At 44.2% G+C, this 22,682-nt stretch overlaps 2 protein-coding genes across 2 annotated transcripts; both read right to left on the bottom strand.

Annotated features, from left to right (window-relative positions):
- Window positions 1–9,632: 9,632 nt before the first annotated feature.
- On the bottom strand, window positions 9,633–11,023 carry LOC123398533. The gene has a single exon (XM_045092996.1). It carries the CDS (start codon window positions 10,962–10,964, stop codon window positions 9,825–9,827), a length of 1,140 nt encoding a protein of 379 aa, XP_044948931.1. The 5' UTR covers window positions 10,965–11,023; the 3' UTR covers window positions 9,633–9,824.
- A 6,680-nt stretch (window positions 11,024–17,703) lies between these two features.
- LOC123397857 lies at window positions 17,704–19,144 on the bottom strand. Its single transcript, XM_045092385.1, has one exon. It carries the CDS (start codon window positions 19,085–19,087, stop codon window positions 17,981–17,983), a length of 1,107 nt encoding a protein of 368 aa, XP_044948320.1. The 5' UTR covers window positions 19,088–19,144; the 3' UTR covers window positions 17,704–17,980.
- Between the last annotated feature and the right edge of the window lie 3,538 nt (window positions 19,145–22,682).

Genomic DNA, 22,682 nt, shown 5'->3' with positions numbered 1-22,682 from the left:
TACCCCATCTCGTTCATATTGCCTGCACTATATATATGTCGTAACTATATTGTTGTGTCCGCTATTATACATGCAGAATGAAGATTAAGGAATGCAGAGTAAGGAACATCCATGATGTTGGGTTCATTGACCCACACATCGTTAATGGATATGTGTTGGAGCATCACCCCGCCGACATGGAGGCAGACCTGTGGCAGTTTCTTACAAAGCAGGAACTCAAAAGTGATATTCTATTTCCTTACCATTTTGGGTGAGTGTTTCTGTCTTGAGCACATTCTCTTTTGTTTACTCCATGCATGATATGTGGCCGGCTAATCGATGAGTTATGCATGACGTACTGTGCATGTATCGTGTCCGCAGGTTCCACTGGATTCTGCTAGTAATTAAAGTTGACACCTCAGAATGTCTCGTCCACGACTCTCTGAATATGGATCCAAAGCTTTGGGGCGGCATGAGAAGAATGCTGTAGAAGTAATTATTTTCATTCATTTGCGCTCTATATCGATCGGCCTATTTCGTTCATTTCCTAATATCAAGTAACTAATAACTCTCTTGTTCATTTAATTTTCTTTGCCTCGTAGGGTTTGGAGACGGTTCGTAGATACAAAGGTCGGTGAATTCAAAAAAGAGCTAGAATTCAAAAGGTCAAAGGCTAAGAATGGTGGGGATATTCAGCCAGCGGGGACCAATCTATGTGGATACTATGTCTGTGAGATGATCCGGAGATACACCTCTGAGCGGGTTCCGAGTGATACCAATGCTCAGCGGAATAACCTCCGGGTGATGCTTAGTCCAGAAGCTCGCTTCCGACCACTTCAAGAGGAACTAGCTGGATGGTTCAGGAGGGAAGTCCTCCATCGTAAAGGAGAACACCATTACGAGGACGTAGAACTTCATATGCATTAAATTATGTATGGAAACTTGTTCAAAATTGTATATGGTCATCTGATGATATTGAATATATATTGTATATTCCTCTTGAATTATTTTTGGTTCTAATTTCAAATTTATTTGAAATTGTACATTCATATGCATGTATGTAGTACCGTAGAATATGTGAAACTCCTTCAAAATTAAAATAAAGCACAAAAGAAATAAAACAATACAAATTAAACAGAAAACAGGTTTAGGGGGGGGGGGCTAAACCCTGTGGCGGCCTTTAGTCGCGGTTGGCCAGAAGAACCGCGACTAAAGGTCCTCCGCCCCGACGGCCGCTGGCGCCCACGTGGACGGGCCTTTAGTTGCGGTTCTTAAGCAACCGCGACTAAAGGGGGGGGCCTTTAGTCGCGCCTATTTGGTCGCGGTTGCGCAACCGCGACTAATGGCAGTTGCGAACCGCGACCAAAGGCCCTTTTTCCACCAGTGCTCGTTTCCTCCTTCTAAAAAAAAAAATTGAAAGGCGAACTGGATCATGTCATGTGAATGATCTCTAGATTTCTACTACATGGATCTAACGGAGGACATTTGATGTAGAACATATAGACGAATATTATCGTAGAAAATATTGTCATAAGTGACTCAGCCTGTCCCATTTGATGTGGCTATGGATGCATTTTCTCAGCTATAAAGATTGGGCGCAACACCCACAAGGATGCTCAGTTAACATACCACATAGCTTAGATCAAAGACAATTTAATCCTGATCTGCAATATAATGTCAGAATTTCTACGTCTATTGCTAGAGATACAATTTTTCCTGAGAGCAGCACGAGATGAAGAGAGGAATAAGTTCTCTTCAGTCGCATAAATGGATAACTTATAATAAGTATATGCCACGAACAAACATCAAACATTCTGCTTAGAAAATACTTGGAAACATATTAAGAATTAAAGAAGGGAGTCTACAACATTCAGTCAGCAGTCGTTACTTGCTGTATGCTTAAATACACATCAAATATTCAGACGCAGATCATCTATTGTGCTGTTCTTTTTTCGAGAAAATGCAAAAAGCCTTTGCGTTTCGTTGCATTGAAAAGGGGGCAGAACATCCTCCTAAGAGGCCAGTACAGTGGTGTTACAAGTGAATCAATGGACGTCCCAAGAGGATGGCAGGGTGACTCTAAGCCCTTTTGCTCCTGCCTTAGCCCAATTCCTGGACTCGTCCTTGATCGCAGCGTCTAGCTCGTCTAAGGATGGGGTTACATGGTCGAATACACACGCGTTTCTATGCTTCCAGATCATCCAAGGAACCAGGAGCGCTACGGAGGCCAACGCTTTGCGGAGCAGGGGGCGTAGCATCGCGAGCCCGCAGCTACCAGTCGTGGAACGTGGCGTCCTGGTCAGGCACCGGAGTCGGGAGACGCAGCCAGGACATGATTCCGTGCCAGGTCTGCTTCGCGAATGGGCATGCGAGCAGCAGGTGTTGCATGGATTCCGGCTCTTGATCGCATAAGAGGCACCGAGGGTGGTGTGTGAGGCCATGGCGGGCGGGGCGCTCCGTAGTCCAGCAGCGGTCCTGGTTGGCGAGCTAGTGGAAGAAACTGACCTTCGGCGGGGCCCAACTCTTCCATATCAGCTTCCAAGAGCGGCAAGTGATAGATCCGTGGAAGGTGGCCTGGTAGCATGACCTAGCTGTGTAGCTGCCGTTGGCCGTCCATTTCCAGGTTAGCTTGTCTGGCTCATGGGAAAGGGTGGCGCGAGACACCAGCATCCAGAGTTGGAGGTACTGCCCAATCTCCTGGAGGCCAAGGATGCCGCGGATGTCCCGCGCCCAAGCATTGCCGAGAACGCCCTCCGCCATCGTCCGCGAATTCCTGCGATTTTTGGGGATGCACATGTACAGCGTGGGCGTGTGCTCGCGGATGGAGAGGCCGAGAAGCCATCGGTCCTCCCAAAAGAGCGCTGTGGTTCCATCCCCGAGCTGCATGGTGGTGGAGGCATGGAAAAGTCCGTGCTCCTCGGGGGTGAACTGCATGTCCAGGCCATGCCAAGCACGACCAGTGTCCGTCCGCGAGAGCCATAACCATCTGAGCCGAAGAGCGAGCCCCGTGCGCTCGAGGTCTCGGACTCCCAGGCTGGCAAACTCGATCGGCCGGCATACCCGGCGCCAGTTCACGTGGCGGTGCCCTCCGTGGGCTGCCTGGCGTCCTGCCCAGAGGAACCCACGCTGAATCTTCTCGAGCTGCTTCAGGGTTTTCTTCGGGGGGGGGGGGGGGGGGCGAGGGTGAGCATTTGGTGCGTGGGGATGGCGCTTAACACCGATTTGACGAGCGCCAGTCGCCCAGCCTTGTTCATGAGCCACGCCTTCCACGTCGGGAGGCGGCCTGCCACCTTGTCGACGAGTGGTTGCATCTGGGCCGCGGAGAGGCGGCGTGTGGAGAGGGGGATGCCCAGGTATGAGATGGGCAGGTCCGTCGTCTGGCAACCCAGGGTCTCCAGCACTGCGGCAGTCGTCTTGTCCCCATGCGATGCCGTGGTAGAGCTCTTACCTGCACCCATGTATGGGAAACATGGAAAATACCTCTGGCGCCGGCAGATGCAATCAAGGAATACAATCAAAAATTGTGTGTACTACTTAAGATACCATGTCAGCATCTAAATGGATCTCGAATTCTCAAGTAGAATTTACGGCACAAAATCTTAAACATAACTAGGATTCAGAAAAATCTGAAGCGTATAGAAATCGAACAACATGTATAGGTGTGCATCAGTCTAAAGCAACCACAGTTCATACATACAACAATGACAACAACAACAACAACAACTACTACAAGTACAATACTAGGCAAATACCCTGATACACCTGGTTGTAGATGATTCTGAAAGAAAATTATCCAGAATTTTTTTAGCAATTCAGAAAAAAGTAAAAAATAGTCAAAAGTTTTTAAAACATACTTTGCCTACTATTTCAGTACTTGTATAAAAATTTCGGCAAAGAAAAGCTCCCTCAAAAAATTTGACCAAAAATACATTTTTTCCTGACAATATGGAGGGAATAGTACCTCTAATATAGTGTTGATTTACTACCTGATATGTGTGGTAAGCAATCCTAACTGTTTAAAAAAAATATAGCGTTGATTTTGTTTTTTTAGTCGAACAATACCACAGAAGTGATTTCTTAGCTAATTATTTTTCTTAATTGTAACGCTTGCGCAAATTGTTGCCAAAAATATACTTTTCTTCAGAAGTCATTGCAATGACTAACTTTTCTTCAGAGTACATGATTTCTTGACCATTTATGCAATGACTAACTTTTCTTTAGATGGTGCACCTGAATGCCAGTTCCATTAGTTCCCCTCCTACTTTAGTATACTACTAGATTTCCTGAGCTCTTTTATTTCCATGTTAACATCATTGTTCCCAAAAAAACTTATGAAGCCAGCCCACTACGACAACTACATGCAACACCAAAGCTCGAGTAAAAAAAAGCATACCATCCAAACCGCCCATTCGATTAAGTGCAATATGAGTTTCCACAATACAAAGGCCCGGCAGCACAAAAGACATTGCGAGATAGTGAAATTTATGAACTGACGCAGTGTCACGAACACCAAGATAGTTTTGATATAGCATCATTATTGCTCCCAGGGATACTACGCACGGGGTCCAACCGATGTTGTGCTAGCAGAGGTGTTCTAAATCCCCTTAGCAGCAACACGACAAATATATTACAGGGTTTGCAGTGAATATGAACCATCTAGTTCCTTCATTGAATTGCACTATGCTCTTGGCCATAACATTCTCTTTGTTTGCAAGCCTTTCTCAAATATCTATAGCAATAGTAGGATAGATGGTGTCGATATGTCAGCCGTATTACATCATCAACAGAGATTTAACAATCGGATGTTGGTTCCCCATCCTGGATTAGAGGATTAGAAGATAGGAGGAAAAATTAAATCATGGCTCCGAGGTTCACCCGCCATGACATCATTATCTAAGGAGACAAGACAAGTCGATGAATGATGGTTAAACTAGTAAGATGCATCAACAATCGCTTAAATACTACTAACGAGAAAATATAAACTTTAGCCCGCGTTCATACTTGGACCCGTTCGTTCATTTCGATGGTCTTGTGGATCACAATCAATGCCAAGAAATAATATATTCTCATATGTTATGTAAAATGAAAAGGTAACTGGTTTTACTTGCACATGGTCAATATTGTCCTAAGTGAACCAGCATATCCGATTCGATCACGCTCAGTCTGCTCTGGCTATCTATATATGATCTTACTAGATACAATTTAGAGGCCCACAAGGGCATGGTAAACATACCACGTGGAGCTTAGATATAACGTCTTGATACTGAACTTCAATGTAATATCATAAGTACTATTTGTGTTGCCCAGCTCACATCAATAAATCGGTTGGAGTGTGCCCATTTATGATGTTGTATTCAAGGAAATGGGGTTTCATCAGTGGCATAAATGGAAAACATATAATAAGTATATATATGCCGCTAAAGCACACATATAACCTTCAGCTCAGAAGTGAAGAAGGGTCATGCAAAGAGTAGTCTTCAACATACATTAAGAAGACACATGAAATATTCAGTTGCAGATCATCTCATCTCAATGCAAACAGGGGAGCATGAAAAACACCTCTGCCAGCTTTTTGACTGATGCAATCATACGATACAATCAGTAATTGCGTGCACTAATGAAAATACGGCGGAAAATATCAAAATCGGAATTAGGATTTACAGGAGAAAATCATACACACAATTAAAATACTACGAAGCCAGAAAAAAAGAGCATATAGAAATAAAGAAACCTATATAGGTAGCTAGTAGTAGTCTAAATACATCACATTTTCATAGATGAAATGAGTTCAAAAAAGGCCTTCAAATTAAGCACATACAAGAAACTGAATATTGAACTTTCAGTCTCAACAACAACCACATCAACGATGTAATAAGTATATGCTGGTAAAACACATCAAACAATTAGCTGAGAAGTGAAGAAGGCTCATATATAATAAAGCCTCGAGTCTTCAAGATACAATCAGTACGTAGTAGTTGATTTCTATACCTAAAAAATAATCAAATATTAAATTGAGATCAGATCATCAACTGTGCTTATTCTTACATGTGATGCAAAAAAGGGGAGACATTAAAAACACCACTGCTACTGACAGATGCAATCATACGATAAAATCAGAAATTTTGTGCACTACTGAAAATACGGCGCAAGACATCAAAATCTGAAGCAGAATTTACACCAGAAATCAATACACATAATTTAAGAAACATATATAGCTGGTAGCATGTTGTCTAAATTTCTTATAAATGAAATGAGTTTGAAAACAGACATCAAATTTCGCACACATACAACAAACTGGATATGGAACTTTCAGTTTCTCATATTACAACACCAACCACATCGACAACTACAACAACAAAGAAACACTATCCAGGAGCAAACACAAACAACAAAGGCTCTAATTAAACTGAATGATCAAAATATATATGATGTGACGCCTCAAACTGAACCTGCTGGGTACGACTCAATGAATTAATGATGGTACCAAATGCATGGTGAGGTGTCCGAGGGGGGCGCTATATATGTAGCTAGTAGTAGCCTAAATACATCACATTTTCATATAGATAGGTAGCTAGTAGTAGTCTAAATACATCACATTTTCATAGATGAAATGAGTTCAAAAAAGGCCTTCAAATTAAGCACATACAAGAAACTGAATATTGAACTTTCAGTCTCAACAACAACCACATCAACGATGTAATAAGTATATGCCGGTAAAACACATCAAACAATTAGCTGAGAAGTGAAGAAGGCTCATATCTAATAAAGCCTCGAGTCCGCAAGATACAATCAGTACGTACTAGTTGATTTCTATACCTGAAAAAATATCAAATATTGAATTGAGATCAGATCATCAACTGTGCTTATTCTTGCGTGCAATGCAAAAAAGGGGAGACATTAAAAACACCTCTGCTACTGACAGATGCAATCATACGATAAAATCAGAAATTTTGTGCACTACTGGAAATATGGCGGAAGACATCAAAATCTGAAGCAGAATTTACACCAGAAATCCATACACATAATTTAAGAAACATATATATCGCTGGTAGCATGTTGTCTAAATTTTTTATAGATGAAATGAGTTTGAAAACAGACATCAAGTTTCGCACACATACAGCAAACTGGATATGGAACTTTCAGTTTCTCGTACTACAACACCAACCACATCGACGACTACAATAACAAAGAAACACTGTCCAGGAGCAAACACAAACAACAAAGGCTCTAATTAAACTGAATGATCAAAATCTCTGTGATGTGACGCCTCAAACTGAACCTGCTGGGTATGTATGACTCAATGAATTAATGATGGTACCAAATGCATGGTGAGGTGTCCGAGGGGGGCGCTATATAGGTAGCTAGTAGTAGTCTAAATACATCACATTTTCATATAGATAGGTAGCTAGTAGTAGTCTAAATACATCACATTTTCATATAGATAGGTAGCTAGTAGTAGTCTAAATATATCACATTTTCATAGATGAAATGAGTTCAAAAAAGGCCTTCAAATTAAGCACATACAAGAAACTGAATATTGAACTTTCAGTCTCAACAACAAGCACATCAACGATGTAATAAGTATATGCCGGTAAAACACATCAAACAATTAGCTGAGAAGTGAAGAAGGCTCATATCTAATAAAGTCTCGAGTCCGCAAGATACAATCAGTACGTACTAGTTGATTTCTATACCTGAAAAAACATCAAATATTGAATTGAGATCAGATCATCAAATGTGCTTATTCTTGCGTGCGACGCAAAAAAGGGGAGACATTAAAAACACCTCTGCTACTGACAGATGCAATCATACGATAAAATCAGAAATTTTGTGCACTACTGAAAATACGGCGGAAGACATCAAAATCTGAAGCAGAATTTACACCAGAAATCCATACACATAATTTAAGAAACATATATAACTGGTAGCATGTTGTCTAAATTTCTTATAGATGAAATGAGTTTGAAAACAGACATCAAGTTTCGCACACATACAGGAAACTGGATATGGAACTTTCAGTTTCTCGTACTACAACATCAACCACATCGAGGACTACAACAACAAAGAAACACTGTCCAGGAGCAAACACAAACAACAAAGGCTCTAATTAAACTGAATGATCAAAATCTCTATGATGTGACGCCTCAAACTGAACCTGCTGGGTATGTATGACTCAATTAGTTAATGATGGTACCAAATGCACGGTGAGGTGTCCGAGGGGGGCGCTATATAGGTAGCTAGTAGTAGTCTAAATACGTCACATTTTTATATAGATAGGTAGCTACTAGTAGTCTAAATACATCACATTTTCATAGATGAAATGAGTTCAAAAAAGGCCTTCAAATTAAGCACATACAAGAAACTGAATATTGAACTTTCAGTCTCAACAACAACCACATCAACGATGTAATAAGTATATGCCCGTAAAACACATCAAACAATTAGCTGAGAAGTGAAGAAGGCTCATATCTAATAAAGCCTCGAGTCCGCAAGATACAATCAATACGTACTAGTTGATTTCTATACCTGAAAAAACATCAAATATTGAATTGAGATCAGATCATCAACTGTGCTTATTCTTGCGTGCGATGCAAAAAAGGGGAGACATTAAAAACACCTCTGCTACTGACAGATGCAATCATACGATAAAATCAGAAATTTTGTGCACTACTGAAAATACGGCGGAAGACATCAAAATCTGAAGCAGAATTTACACCAGAAATCCATACACATAATTTAAGAAACATATATAACTGGTAGCATGTTGTCTAAATTTCTTATAGATGAAATGAGTTTGAAAACAGACATCAAGTTTCGCACACATACAGCAAACTAGATATGGAACTTTCAGTTTCTCGTACTACAACACCAACCACATCGACGAATACAACAACAAAGAAACACTGTCCAGGAGCAAACACAAACAACAAAGGCTCTAATTAAACTGAATGATCAAAATCTCTATGATGTGACGCCTCAAACTGAACCTGCTGGGTATGTATGACTCAATTAGTTAATGATGGTACCAAATGCACGGTGAGGTGTCCGAGGGGGGCGCTATATAGGTAGCTAGTAGTAGTCTAAATACGTCACATTTTTATATAGATAGGTAGCTGCTAGTAGTCTAAATACATCACATTTTCATAGATGAAATGAGTTCAAAAAAGGCCTTCAAATTAAGCACATACAAGAAACTGAATATTGAACTTTCAGTCTCAACAACAACCACATCAACGATGTAATAAGTATATGCCCGTAAAACACATCAAACAATTAGCTGAGAAGTGAAGAAGGCTCATATCTAATAAAGCCTCGAGTCCGCAAGATACAATCAATACGTACTAGTTGATTTCTATACCTGAAAAAACATCAAATATTGAATTGAGATCAGATCATCAACTGTGCTTATTCTTGCGTGCGATGCAAAAAAGGGGAGACATTAAAAACACCTCTGCTACTGACAGATGCAATCATACGATAAAATCAGAAATTTTGTGCACTACTGAAAATACGGCGGAAGACATCAAAATCTGAAGCAGAATTTACACCAGAAATCCATACACATAATTTAAGGAACATATATAGCTGGTAGCATGTTGTCTAAATTTCTTATAGATGAAATGAGTTTGAAAACAGACATCAAATTTCGCACACATACAGCAAACTGGATATGGAACTTTCAGTTTCTCATATTACAACACCAACCACATCGACGACTACAAAAACAAAGAAACACTGTCCAGGAGCAAACACAAACAACAAAGACTCTAATTAAACTGAATGATCAAAATCTCTATGATGTGATGCCTCAAACTGAACCTGCTTGGTATGTATGACTCAATGAATTAATGATGGTACCAAATGCACGGTGAGGTGTCCGAGGGGGGCGCCGATGGCAGGCAGCGCACGATCTCGTCAGAGACTGAGTAACGCCATCCGCCGGCGTCCGTGTTGGGATACTCCTTCTGCTGGAGGAAACTATGCGGACTGCCAGGGTAGACGTCGTCGAGGAAGTAGATGTAGCCCGGGTTGCCGGCGTGCCCCGTGTCGAATGCCTTGGAGCATGCCCGTCCGACGAAGAGCACCTGCCGGGTCATCTGGTAGTCGCGCCAGGAAGCTGGCCGGCCCTCCTCTTGCATCTGTAGCTTGAAGACCTGGAACCGCGTGGTGCGGCCTTTAGCTGGCGAGGTGAACCTCCTCACCATGAGCAGATCGGCGCCGGAGGCAGAGGGCAGGAGGTAGCGGGACACGATCTCCCCAGGTGCCATGTTGGTCCGGGGAGCACGGATCTGGTAGCCACGCTGTAGAATGGTACGCGTAGATGTCGAAATCTTGGCCTTGTAGCAGTAGAGGTCTTCATGTGAGTCGACTGCCCAGAACCATCCGTCGTGGTAAGTCAGGTCTTGGGCGTCGGGGGGAGCCGTCATCTCTGCTGGCAACGAAGACCAGCAGTCCACGCCCGGGCTGCAGAAGGCCATGATTGTCTGGATGGACGTGAGGGCGGCGACGACGCAGGCGGGAGACGGTGGCGCGGCGGACATGACGGCGGCGCGTATCATCATGGGGCACCTGATGCCGTCGGATTTAATTGGGATGTGCACACGGTCCGGGAGGGGGACGCGCTCGCCTGTGCGGAGGTTGAGCATGGCATGGCCGCGCCAGTGATGGGTTCTGCAGGTTGGTCGGTTCTGCACGACGACCCAGCCGCCCGGAGCGGAGCCACAGAAACGTGCCCCGCGGCCCTCGATCTCGTCGGAGAGGGCCGGGCGCGGATCAGCGAAGCCGCCGAAGATCCGATAGCAGTCGGTCCGGGCGGTGGAGGGGTTGAGGAGCCATGGCAGCGGGGACGCGTTGTGCAGGGCGACCCGGCGCCAGTGCTTGCTGACAGCGGACGCCCTGACGAGGTCCGTTAAGCACGCTAGCAGGAGGAAGATGCTGGCGAGAAGGTCTTCGTGGAGGCTGGACCATGGCCGCGCCGCCGCCATGGCATTGGCAGGACCGCGCGCGATTCCAAGGGGTAGGATGTTTGGACAATTGGACGGGAAACGAGGTGGGTGAGAGTGAAGGGGATCGATCCCTAGCTTCGGTTTTAACGTCACTCCTGCGCCCTAGCAGTTTGGTCCTGGAAATCCCGTTTATTTACTTCCAAATTTCTTTTTTTAGGGATGTGACGGGTCAATTGGGTATGAAGTGTTAGATGTAAAATGGAACCACCCCGCTCTGGTGATCGCCGGAGACAAGGTGCAGAGACGGATGGATGAACACAGAGGATTTTTCGGCGCTCGAACACCTCCGCCACCGCGAACGGCGCGCTCTGTATTGATCTCCTGAGCACGAACTCAGCTCCACTCTCGCGAGTACAACACACGGGGTCGCTCGTCGGGGATCTCGTGGAGGGGTGATCGCCTACGGCCATGTCGCTCGTCGTGTACGGCAGTGGCGGTGTGTCGGGGTCGATGCAGATCCCACCATTGGCGCCGACGAACTACACCTCCTCGAGGCCCAGGGGCGATCAAGGTGGAGGTGATCCTTGAGGCCCAGGGGCTATGGGGTGTGGTGGGGTCGGCGAAAGGTGCGGCGATGGACGTTGGCCGGAGCAAGACGGCGCGGGCGATGCTGCCGACGATGTTGTTGGAGGTGGTGCTGACGCAGGTAGCGCCGAAGCCAACGACAAAGGAGGGTAGCGCCGAAGCCAACGGGTGAAGGCTGCGCGGCCGGCGACGCTGAGCGGGCAGTTTCATTGCCTGCGGATGGACGACGGTGACAAGTCCGACGTGTACACCGGCAAGGTCTATGGGATGGCGGCGAAGTACGCGATGCTCGTGGCGACACTGGACAACGCGGCGATGTTGAAGCAGTAGCTGGACACGGTGCCCGACCTGCTGTATGTTGCGGTCGCCAGCATCGAGCAGTTCTGCAACGTCGAAGGGATGGCCTTCGACGAAGCTCCCGGGCGCCTGAAGGCGTTCGAGGAGCGCACACATTGGGGTACACAGGCCGACGGCGAGCGGGCGTATTTTTTGCTACAACCTTCCACTAAAAAAACTACACCCATATTCGTCAGAGTTGCAACCTGAATTCGCTGGAGTTGTAGCCGCGGTCATCCAACATTTTTTTTGCTATAATCGGTTTTGATTTTTGCTACAACCGGTATCAATTTTTGCTACAATGGCTGCAACCGACACGTGTAAAAGCTACAGCCGGTGGAGAGCATGGCGCACGCCACCGTGAGGGAGTAGGCCGTGCTGAGCGCGCGCAGGCGGCCGGAGGAGTCAACCTTGAGGAGCATCCCGGTGGCCGGCACTGGCGGCGACGCGAAGCGGAGGCTGAAGACGGTGTCCATGACGTGAGCAGGTGGCGAGCGCAAGATCCATCCATGACGAGCGTGGGCGATGGAGCTGCGTTCATGGCGCTTGGTCCCGGTGAGCAGGGACAACGTGCGGTCCGGAGGACGGCTCTGCCCTGTACGAAGTGGTGACGGAGGCGGCCGATTTGAGCTGGTGTGGCAATTTCTTTAGATCTGAAAACATGCAAGGGTGAAAGTGCAGTAAGGACACGATCTGACAGCTATGCGGGGACGCATCTAATTGTCAGGGTTGGACCTGTTCAAATTTTGGGCCGACGCACGGGCACAGGTTACCGCCTTTTTTACTCTTATCTACAGTTATGCAAGTTTTCTTTCTTTTAAAACTGAACTCCCAACCTCTTTAGTTCATTAAAATGTAATACTCCCTCTCATCCAAATTAATTGTCACGACTAAATCAGGACAATTAATATGGATTAGAGGGAGTAATGTTTTTTTACTAGAGAACATGTAATCCTAGATGGTAATATCAGTCACAATAGTATGGTGTGGCTGCTGTGTAAGCCATGCCTCCCAATCAACTTAATGCCTTTTTGGTGGTACAAATAAACGAGGTGCTACAGACCATGCCCTAACGAGGTCGCTCTAAGGTTTGGTCTACATAAGTACATGACCTTGACTTCCTGTACATTCTTTTCTCTCCAAACTAAATCCATGTCTCATTGACGATGCATTGACGATCACGTAACATGCATGATGGCTTCTTATTCCGATCCTAGTACTTCTGCAAACGAATATTTGTCAAATTATTGTTGGAGGATAATTATCGAATTACTAAAGAGGCATTGGAGGTCCAGTGCAGGGACCACTGTCATGTGATAACAAATTGACATGGAATTAATGTCGACCACGTCGCATTTACATCTTAACTAGACAAATGACCGCGTGTTGCCACGGAATAACCGAAAATCACATATATCACACAATTATTCTAATTTAGAAATGTGTGTGATTTAGAGCAACTGATAATGATAGGTCGTTAACTTTTGATTCGATAGCTCATTCTTCAGAGCACCTACTAATTCAAAAATTAATATTCCGAGACAAAATAATTGAATTGTAGTTGGCTAAGTAGCATAAGTTGTACAACATCAGTCATAAGAATGTTGGCTCCTATATCCATGTGCAAAATATCTTGGAAAAAGAAGGAAGTCAACATAAGGGAGAAATGACACGTGTGGATTGCTCTCAACAAAAAAAATGCTAAAGAAGATGGAAAAAGAAGGAAGTCAACACTTATACTTGCAAGAAGCAGTGGATTGATCTTTAAGTAGGAGACTATATTCCTAGCAGCTCCCTTATCTTTGTATCTTGTCCTATCCACATTTCGTCTTTCTCATAACTAACTTCATCTGACATCTGGTAATGCAACAGAACATACCTTGTAAAATAAATACAATTGTAGGTTGCTGGCAGCTAACACGGTAACACATTTCGTTCAACACAAGAAGATGGTGGAAGCTTAACTGCATCAGTTTATAAGGAATGTAAGATGCACTTACCTTCATGACTTTATTGAAATATCGGGTCATGAGTGAATTTAGAAAGATTGCAGTTTATTACCATGGCTCACACACACATCATGCGACTTGCATTTTTCAATAAATTATCACAATTACATGGCGAAGATCACAAAGCTTTGTGTTAAAATTCCAGGATAGCGTTGAACAAAAGATCGCCTATTCTTCTTGGATGAGATTTTGCAGCCAAGGCACTGCCCCTGATATTTAGAAGCAAGAAACTATATATTATCAAAAAGGAGATATGAACAAGCTTTGGTGAAACAATGCTGGAAATCAAAACTCGAATCAGTTGTACTGGAACAAGACCTTGCCTTAGAAATTTGGTACCATGCGACTCAGGATTCATTACTTCATTTACATGCTAAGTAAAACACCCGCAAGTAGTAGGACACAGGGCCCTGGTAGTACATACTACATCTTTAACTTAATATAAGATGTTTTTTGACACTATGACAGTATAAAAAAATCCTTATGTTAATTTATGGAGGGAGTACTGGGTTATTCTACCTATCTCATCAGTTCATATTTGCCTAGGATTCAAAGAGGAAGACCAATAATGGCTTGGAGATTGGGAGCATCTGATAAATCCTTTTCAGAATATATATGCACAAACCTCCTTGTCCTTCTTCGATCTCAAAGTATTGTAGGCTTGCTTTAGTTTTCTCACTCCATAGGTATATCACTTGCAACAAGCGCCCGAACCGCAGTGCATGGAATGAGCTTTGTGAACTTTCAACTTTGCTCTGTTACACAAAATGACAATCATGTTAACCAGCGAGATGCACGAACAGGACTGCATATTTTGAGCTATGAAGCTTTGCGAAAGTACTATCAATTTTCCTTAATTGAAAAAATGACAATCATGTTAATAAACAAGATGGACAAGGACTGTATATTTTGAGTTATATGCAGCATAGGGAAACTACCTTAGAGAGGTTTCTGCACAAGTTCTCAAATACTCCATGTCATCATGTCCGTGTTCTAAATTGAACACAGGAAATGTCCATTGATAGCAACACAAATTCATATATATTCTGTGCGCTTTCGAAGAACAATCTTCATTTAACAATAATAAAAGGAGAAAATGATAATCAGTTCACTAACGCTAGTTAACACTTTATGTTCAGCGCTGCCCAACAAAACCAACACTTACCAGGACATAACCTTCAGAAACTAAAGAAAAGGAAAAGCAAAGGAGAGGTGTGAAACCGTAAAAGATCTAGCTAAACCAAGTCAAAAGAGATGCCAACGTTTCCACCTCTACCTGGCCAAATCTGGAATATACTCATGTGAACAGGAGGGGTTAGCACCAAGAAAGAAGGGCTTCTCAGAGCAACGAGAAGCAGCCCCACTTAGGCTGCCTCCTACCTCATCTTCTTGCTCGCATTGGTCTTCCTTCCGCAACAACACCAGCTAGAATCATGGAGAAAAAAGCCTTACAGATCAATAACGGGAGAAGAATGGAAGGAAGGACATATAAATTAATCGAGTAAATTACAACATTACCTGGTGCACTTCTTTCTTGCAGCTTATTTTGACGGCGGAGCCTTCTACTCGTGAACCATGATGACCACGATGACGGCAGATGCACCTCTTTTGACTTGGTTTAGCTAAATGCTGCTAACAAGATAATCACAAATTTAAGCTCTTGTTCATTGCTAAATGAATAACATATAATGAGTACTCCATTTTTATATACAAGGCCACTTTGTTTTTCGTATCAAGCTTTGACTTGTAATTTTGGTCAACAAAATATGGGATATAATTCGTAAAAAATAGATTCTTGAAAAGTTCTTTCAAATGTGCATCCAATGGCATAATTTTTATGACATATGACTCACATTTTGTTGGTAACATTAATGGTCAAAGCTAGAGAAAAATATATGCAGTGGCCTTGTATTAGTAGATGGAGGGATAACCATGTACAATATTGGTGTGCCCATTTACGATATTGTATTCAAGGAAGTGAGGTTTTTCAGTGGCAGAAATGGAAAATATATAATAAATATATGTCGTTAAAACACATCAAACATATTCATCTGAGAAGTGAAGAAGGTTTATACAAAGACTAGAGTCTTGAACAGACATTCAGTACTAGTGTTGCATACCTGAACAACCATGAAATATGCAGTTGCAAATCATCTCATGTCAATGCAAACTGGGGAGACATGAAAAATATGTCTGACACGGACAGATGCATTCATAATATACAATCCGAAATTTTGTGCGCTACTGAAAATACTGCAGAAAATATCAAAATCTGAATTAGAATTTACAGCGGAAAATCATACACATAATTCAAATACTCGGAAGCCAGAGAAAATGAGAAGCATATAGAAATCAAACCTTTACAGGTAGCTAGTAGCGAAGTTTGAGAAGGTGTCGCTATGTGGTATAGCCCACTAAACTCACGAAATAGCCGGTTATAGTGGGCTACAGCGGAGTGCTACATGGAGGCCGGGTTCCATGGAGCATTTTTTTTCAAAATCTTCAACAATGGTATTTCCAAATATTAAAAAAATTCAAAAAAATCCTGTGGAAACTTATACATATTCGTGACGGATCTGGAAATTTTCATTCAAAAATATTATGATTTGCATGTTGTGCAGAAAACACAGAAATGTAGGCCCAACAACAAAAACAAATTGACCCATTTTCATTTACGTATTTGTCTTTTTTGTGTACGCCACGTATGAAACTATATTGTTCTCCAACTTTTCTCGAACGTGTTAAACATTTATTTGTATATCTACAAAAAATATGATTTTGTTGCGTTGTATAAATATGTTTTTCAAAAAACGAGCTCACTGGAACCCGGTCTCCATTGGTCAATAGCGCTGGAGGGCCGCCCCTATTAGTCATAGCCCACTATTTAAAACTTTGGCTAGTAGCAGTCTAAATAGTACACAATTTGATAGATGAAACGAGTTCGAAAAAGGGCATAAAATTAAGCACATACAGCAAAATGGATATGGAACTTTTAGTTTGAACGACAAGCGCATCGATTATATAATAAGTATATGCCTCTAAAACACATCAAATAATCAGCTGAGAAGTGAAGAAGGGTCATCTAATAAAGACTAGAGTATTCAACATACAATCAGAACTAGTAGATCTCTACACCTGAACAGACATCTAATATTCAGTTGCTGATCATCTCATGAACTGTGCTGGTTCGTACGTGTAATGCAAACAAGGGAGACATGGAAAACATCTCTGCCACTAACATATGCAATCGTACGCTACACTCACAAATTGTGTGCACTACTGAAAATAGGGCGAAATACATCAAAATCAATAGTAGAATTTATACCAGAATATCATGCACATAATTCAAATATTAGGAAGCCAGAAAATAAATGAGAAACATATAGAAATCAAACAAACCTATATAGGTAGCTAGCATAGCAGTCTAAATACTTCATAATTTCATAGATGAAATGAGTTTGAAAAATGTCTTCAAATTAAGCACATACAACAAACTGGATATGGAACTTTCAGTTTCAATGACAACCACATTCGACGATGTAATAAGCCGCTAAAACACATCAAACAATCAGCTGAGAAGTGAAGAAGGGTCATGTAAGAAAAACCGAGTCTTCAACATGAAATCACTATTTGGTACTAGTTGTGCTCTACACCTAAACAGACATCAAATATTCCGTTGCTGCTCATCTCATCAACTGTGTAATGCAAACAGGGAAGACATGAAAAACACCTCTACCACTGAGACATGCAATCATATGATTCAATAAGAAACTGTGCGGACTACTAAAATGAAGTAGAATTTACACCAAAAACTCATACACACAATTTAAACAACATATAAAGCTGGTAGCAGTCTAAATAGTTGAGAATTCATATAGATGAAATGAGTTCCAAAACAGCCTGCAAGTTAACTGACGACAACAACGATGACATACAACAATAGTTTGAAATACTGACCTGGAGCATACAACAAACTGGATATGCAGTTTCCCATAGAACGACGAGGACACAACCACAACAACAAACAAACACTGACTAGGAGCAAATACAAACAACAAATAAGACTCCAAATAAACTGATCGAAATCTCCATGATGCCTCAAACTGAACCTGCTGGGTAGCTCAATTAATGGTGGTACCAAATGCACGGCGACGTGTCCGAGGGGGGCGCCCATGGCAGGCAATCCTCAATCTCGCCGGGGACTGAGTAACGCCACCCACCGGTGTCGGCGCATGGATACTCATTCTGCTGGAGGACACTATGTGGCCCGCCAGGGTAAACGTCGTCGAGGAAGTAGATGTAGCCCGGGTTGCCAGCGTGCCCCATGTCGAAGGCCTTGGAACAGGCCCAGCCGACGAAGAGCACCTGCCCAGTCATCTGGTACAAGCCCCAGGAAGCCGGCTGTCCCTCCTGCAGCCTGTAGACCTGGAACTTCCAGGTGCCGCCTTTCGCCGGCGCGACGTACCTTTTCACCATCAGCAGATCGGCACCGGAGGCGGATGGCAGGAGGTAGCGGGAGACGATCTCCCCGAGCGCGGCCTGGGTCCGGTGACCATCTAATTTATAGTCGTGATGTCGAATAGTAAGCGAAGAACCATCAGCGCCAATTTCCGGCTTGTAGGAGACGAGGCCATCATCAGAGTCGACGGCGCAGAACCATCCGTCGTGGTAAGTGAGGTCTTGGGCGTTTCGCGGGGTCGGCCCCACCGGCGCCGACAACCAGCAGTCCATGCCCGGGCGCCAGAACGCCATGTTGGTCTGGCTGGATGTTATGGCGGCGACGAAGCAGGCGGCAGACGGCGGCGCGGCGGACATGACGGCTGCGCGGATCATCATGGGGCACGTGATGACGCCGGAGTCGAGGGGAATACGCACCCGGTCGGGGAGGGCGACGCGCTCGCCGGTGCGGAGGTTCAGCAGGCCGTGGCCTCGCCACTGCTGCTGCCGGGATGAAATGACGAACCAGCCGCCCGGAGCGGACCCGCAGAAGCGCGGCCCGCGGCCCAGGTCGAAGAGGGGCGGGCGCGGATCGTCGAGGCCGCCGAAGATCCGATAGCTGTCCGTCCTGGCGGTGGACGGCCTGAGGAGCCATGGCAGCTGGGACGGGTTCTGCAGGGCAACCCTGCGCCAGTGCTTGTTGACGGTGGACGCCCTGACGCAGTCCGCGATGCACGACAAGAGGAGGAAGATACGGGCGAGAATGTCTTGGTGGAGGCCGGCCGCCGCCGCCATGGCAGGGACCGGAATTCTAGGGTAGGAAAGTCGTTCCTTCGTTTGGACTGAAAGTGAGGGCTGACGGCTGAGAGTGAAAGGGATCTGCGCCGTAGTCTCGGTTTTAACGTCATGCCTTCGATAATCCCGAGATAAAAAGTGTGCCCTAGCAGTTTGGTCCCTGGCAATCCTTTTTATTGTACACACGTTTTTTGTCTGTGCCTATTTTTCTCTTCCGAAAAAAGATTGTGAAATAAGGGACATTTATTTGTGAAATACTTAGGAGGTAAGCATCCAAACGCTCTACACAAAAGGGTTTTTTTTCTATCCCCGAAATAATTGGGAGAAACTACATACATACATGCAGAAATTAAGGGGAAAAAAATTTGGTCCCTGGCAATCCTTTTTATTGTACACACGTTTTTTGTCTGTGCCTATTTTTTAGGGAGTGTCTAGGTCTCAGTCTCAGTCAAGTAATACATAAAGAAAAAAAATTGGGAAAAAAATATTTACGCGAATCTTAATGCAAAATCAACGAAGTCTCAGTAGACTGATTTTTAGCAAAGCTGTTCCGAGTTATCTATTATTACGGTGCATTATTTAGCCGTACTGAAATAATTTACGCATGTATGTATGCAAAAAGTTTCTCCCAATTGTTTTGGGGACAGAAAAAGAACACTTTTGTGTAGAGCGTTTGGATGGTTATTTCACAATCTTGTTTGGGAAGTAAAAAATAGGAAACCCCGCCGATGTCTGGTCTAGCCAGCCCGCCAAACAAACTGACACAGCAGGAAAATCATGTTTTGCCGTGTGAAAGCCTATATACTGAGAGCTATTTTTCGGATACTCGTCTTATGTTATTCTAAGCTAAGTACAGATAATAAAACATTCGGCGACTACAAAACACTCGACTCTTATAGCATCCTGTAAGCTGAGTGATGCAAAATAGCTCTCTGGCTTTAAGAAGGCACACGGTATCTAATAAAAAAGCCACTCGGCTTATAGCTCGCCATTGGCAAAGATATGTGCGATGTGCCAATGACGGAGACGGTTGACAGCGCCGTCACGGAAGGACTTAATAAACCATGTGCCAAGTGGGATGACTCGACTTATAGGGCATATAAGCCGTGTGCCAAATGGTTGCACTCGGCTTATAAGCCGTGTGCCAAATGGTAACACTCGGCTTATAGTGCGTCACGGGGCTTATATTTATGCAAAATTGGTTCAAAATGATTTTACATTACATTTAAGCATATGTCGCAAATACATCATATAGGATTTTCCATGACGCTTCTGAGCATGATTTCATGGGTCGTCTTGGAGTACTGCAATTTCCGACGATGAAACCCTAGAAATGTAATAAATATCTCAAATATTGCAGGAGAGTCAAAAAATGTGGGGGCCTGGAACTTCTCATTTAATGGCCTCATTTTAAAGCACGACATGTTTCGAGGTCATTGGAGCAACGGGACCCGCACTTCCTTCACAAACCCGACATGTTCCCTCTTGATACCGAGAGACTACCTCGGAGATGATTTAGTTTACAAGAGGCCCCAGGTGAGACCTATTCAAAATGCATCAAACTTTTTACCACACCCTACAGGAGCCATGTAATAACGTCATGCCAGCTTCCGAGGATTTCCGGCATCGTACATCTTTTTGAGGATTCAAACAGTTGGATCAGGCATGCCGCCGAGGTAATTTCAGCCCTTGATGGTCAGAACTGCAACTCCCTCATCTGCACAAGGCATACACATGTCGCAAATACATAACATAGGATTTTCCATACCGCTTCTCGACATGATTTCGTGTGTCACCTTGCATATCTACAATTTCCAGTGCTGAAACCCTAGAAATGCAATAAATGTCTCAAATATTGCAGGCAGGCCAGAAAAATGTGGGGGCCTGGCACTTCTCACTCGATGGCCTTCTTTGAGAGCATGAGAAGTTTCGAGGTCAACGGAGTGCAGGACCATCACTCATCCTTTCCAAACCCGAGACATTCCCTCTCGATATCGAGAGACTACCTCGGAGATAGTGCAGTTTACAAGCGGCCTCAGGTGTTGTATATTTGAAATGCGCCCACACTTTTACCACACCATGCAGGGACAATGTGATGACGCCGTGCAAGATTCCGTGGATTTCAGGCATCATACAATTTTCTGTGGATTCAAATGGTTGGACGAGTCATGTCCTTGAAGTAATTTCGCTTCCCGATGGCCGGATCTTCCCCCTCCTTGTCTCCACAAGGGACACACATGTTGCAAATACATCACACAGTATTTTCGATGTTCCTTCTGAGCATGATTTCATGTGTCGCCTTGCAGATCTGCAATTTCGGGCGCTGAAACCATAGAAATGCAATAAATGTCTCAAATATTGCACGTGGGTCAGAAAAATAGTGGGGCCTAGCATGTCCCACTCGGTGGCCTTCTTTGAGAGCATGAGAAGTTTCGATGCCAACAGAGCGCAGGACCATCACTTCCTTCACAAACCTGACACATTCCCTCTCGATACCGAGAGACTACCTCGGAGATGGTGTAGTTTACAAGCAGCCTTATGTGATGCCTATTAAAAACGCGTCCAAACTTTTACCACACCCTGCAGTGGCCATGTGATGACGCCGTGCGAGATCCTGTGGATTTCCGGCATCATTCGATTTTCCATGGACTCAAATGGTTGGACGAGTCATGTCGCCAAAGTAACCGCGCTTCTCGGTGGGCGGAACTGCCCCTTCCTTGTCTTCACAAGGAAGACACATGTCGCTAATACATCTCATAGGAGAGTTTACAGCCAAACCTCTCTCGAGTCTAATCAAATTGAAGATGTAGATCATGCCGGCTTGAGTCTGATCAAATTGCAGATGTAGATCGTGCCGGCCCTATGGACGGATGAATTCCCAAAAACATAGAAACAATGAAATAAAATACAGTAAAAGAATAAGTACAACAAAAATACAATAATATAAAACACAACAAATTTTTAAAACTAAAGTGATATTTTTTTTGTACAGAAAAAAAGAATAAAGAAAAAGAAGGGTAAACCGTGTAGTCTGCTTTGACACTCGGATTACCTTGTAACACTAGGCTTACCCGTGATCGCGGGACTTAGCGAAAATAAACCGCGAAAATAGAGCGTACGTACACGAAAATCGATCGCCAAAGGATTTTTTCTCAAACCCGCCAAAACCGAGCCACGCCCATGTCGCTCCTCCCTGTTTCCTCCCCGAGCTGGCCTGCTCCCCGCGCCGCCCACCGCACCTCCACCCACCAGCCGCCCACCAGCGCGCCCTCCTTCGTCTCGCGCTCCCCAGTGTTGTCACCATGATCTATACCCCAAGATGGCCCTCCAATCGGAGCTGCCGCCCTCCCCACCCGCTATTGAGGTTGCCACATCACCTTCCCTCCGACATGCCCCTGACTGCTTCGCCGCGCCACCTTCCCTCCGCCGATAGGTACCCCTCTCTCTCTCTCTCTCTCTGACCATCCTATTTCTTCTCTCTTCACCAGATCCGGCTCCTCCGGCGGCATGGTGCTCCGGCGGCAAGGTCCCTGGCAATCCTTTTTATTGTACACACGTTTTTTGTCTGTGCGTATTTTTTTCTTCCGAAACAAGA

This window comes from Hordeum vulgare, chromosome 5H (genome assembly GCF_904849725.1).
Source record: "Hordeum vulgare subsp. vulgare chromosome 5H, MorexV3_pseudomolecules_assembly, whole genome shotgun sequence".
NCBI classification, from domain to species: Eukaryota; Viridiplantae; Streptophyta; class Magnoliopsida; order Poales; family Poaceae; genus Hordeum; species Hordeum vulgare.
This window is presented reverse-complemented; position numbering and strand designations above follow the sequence as displayed.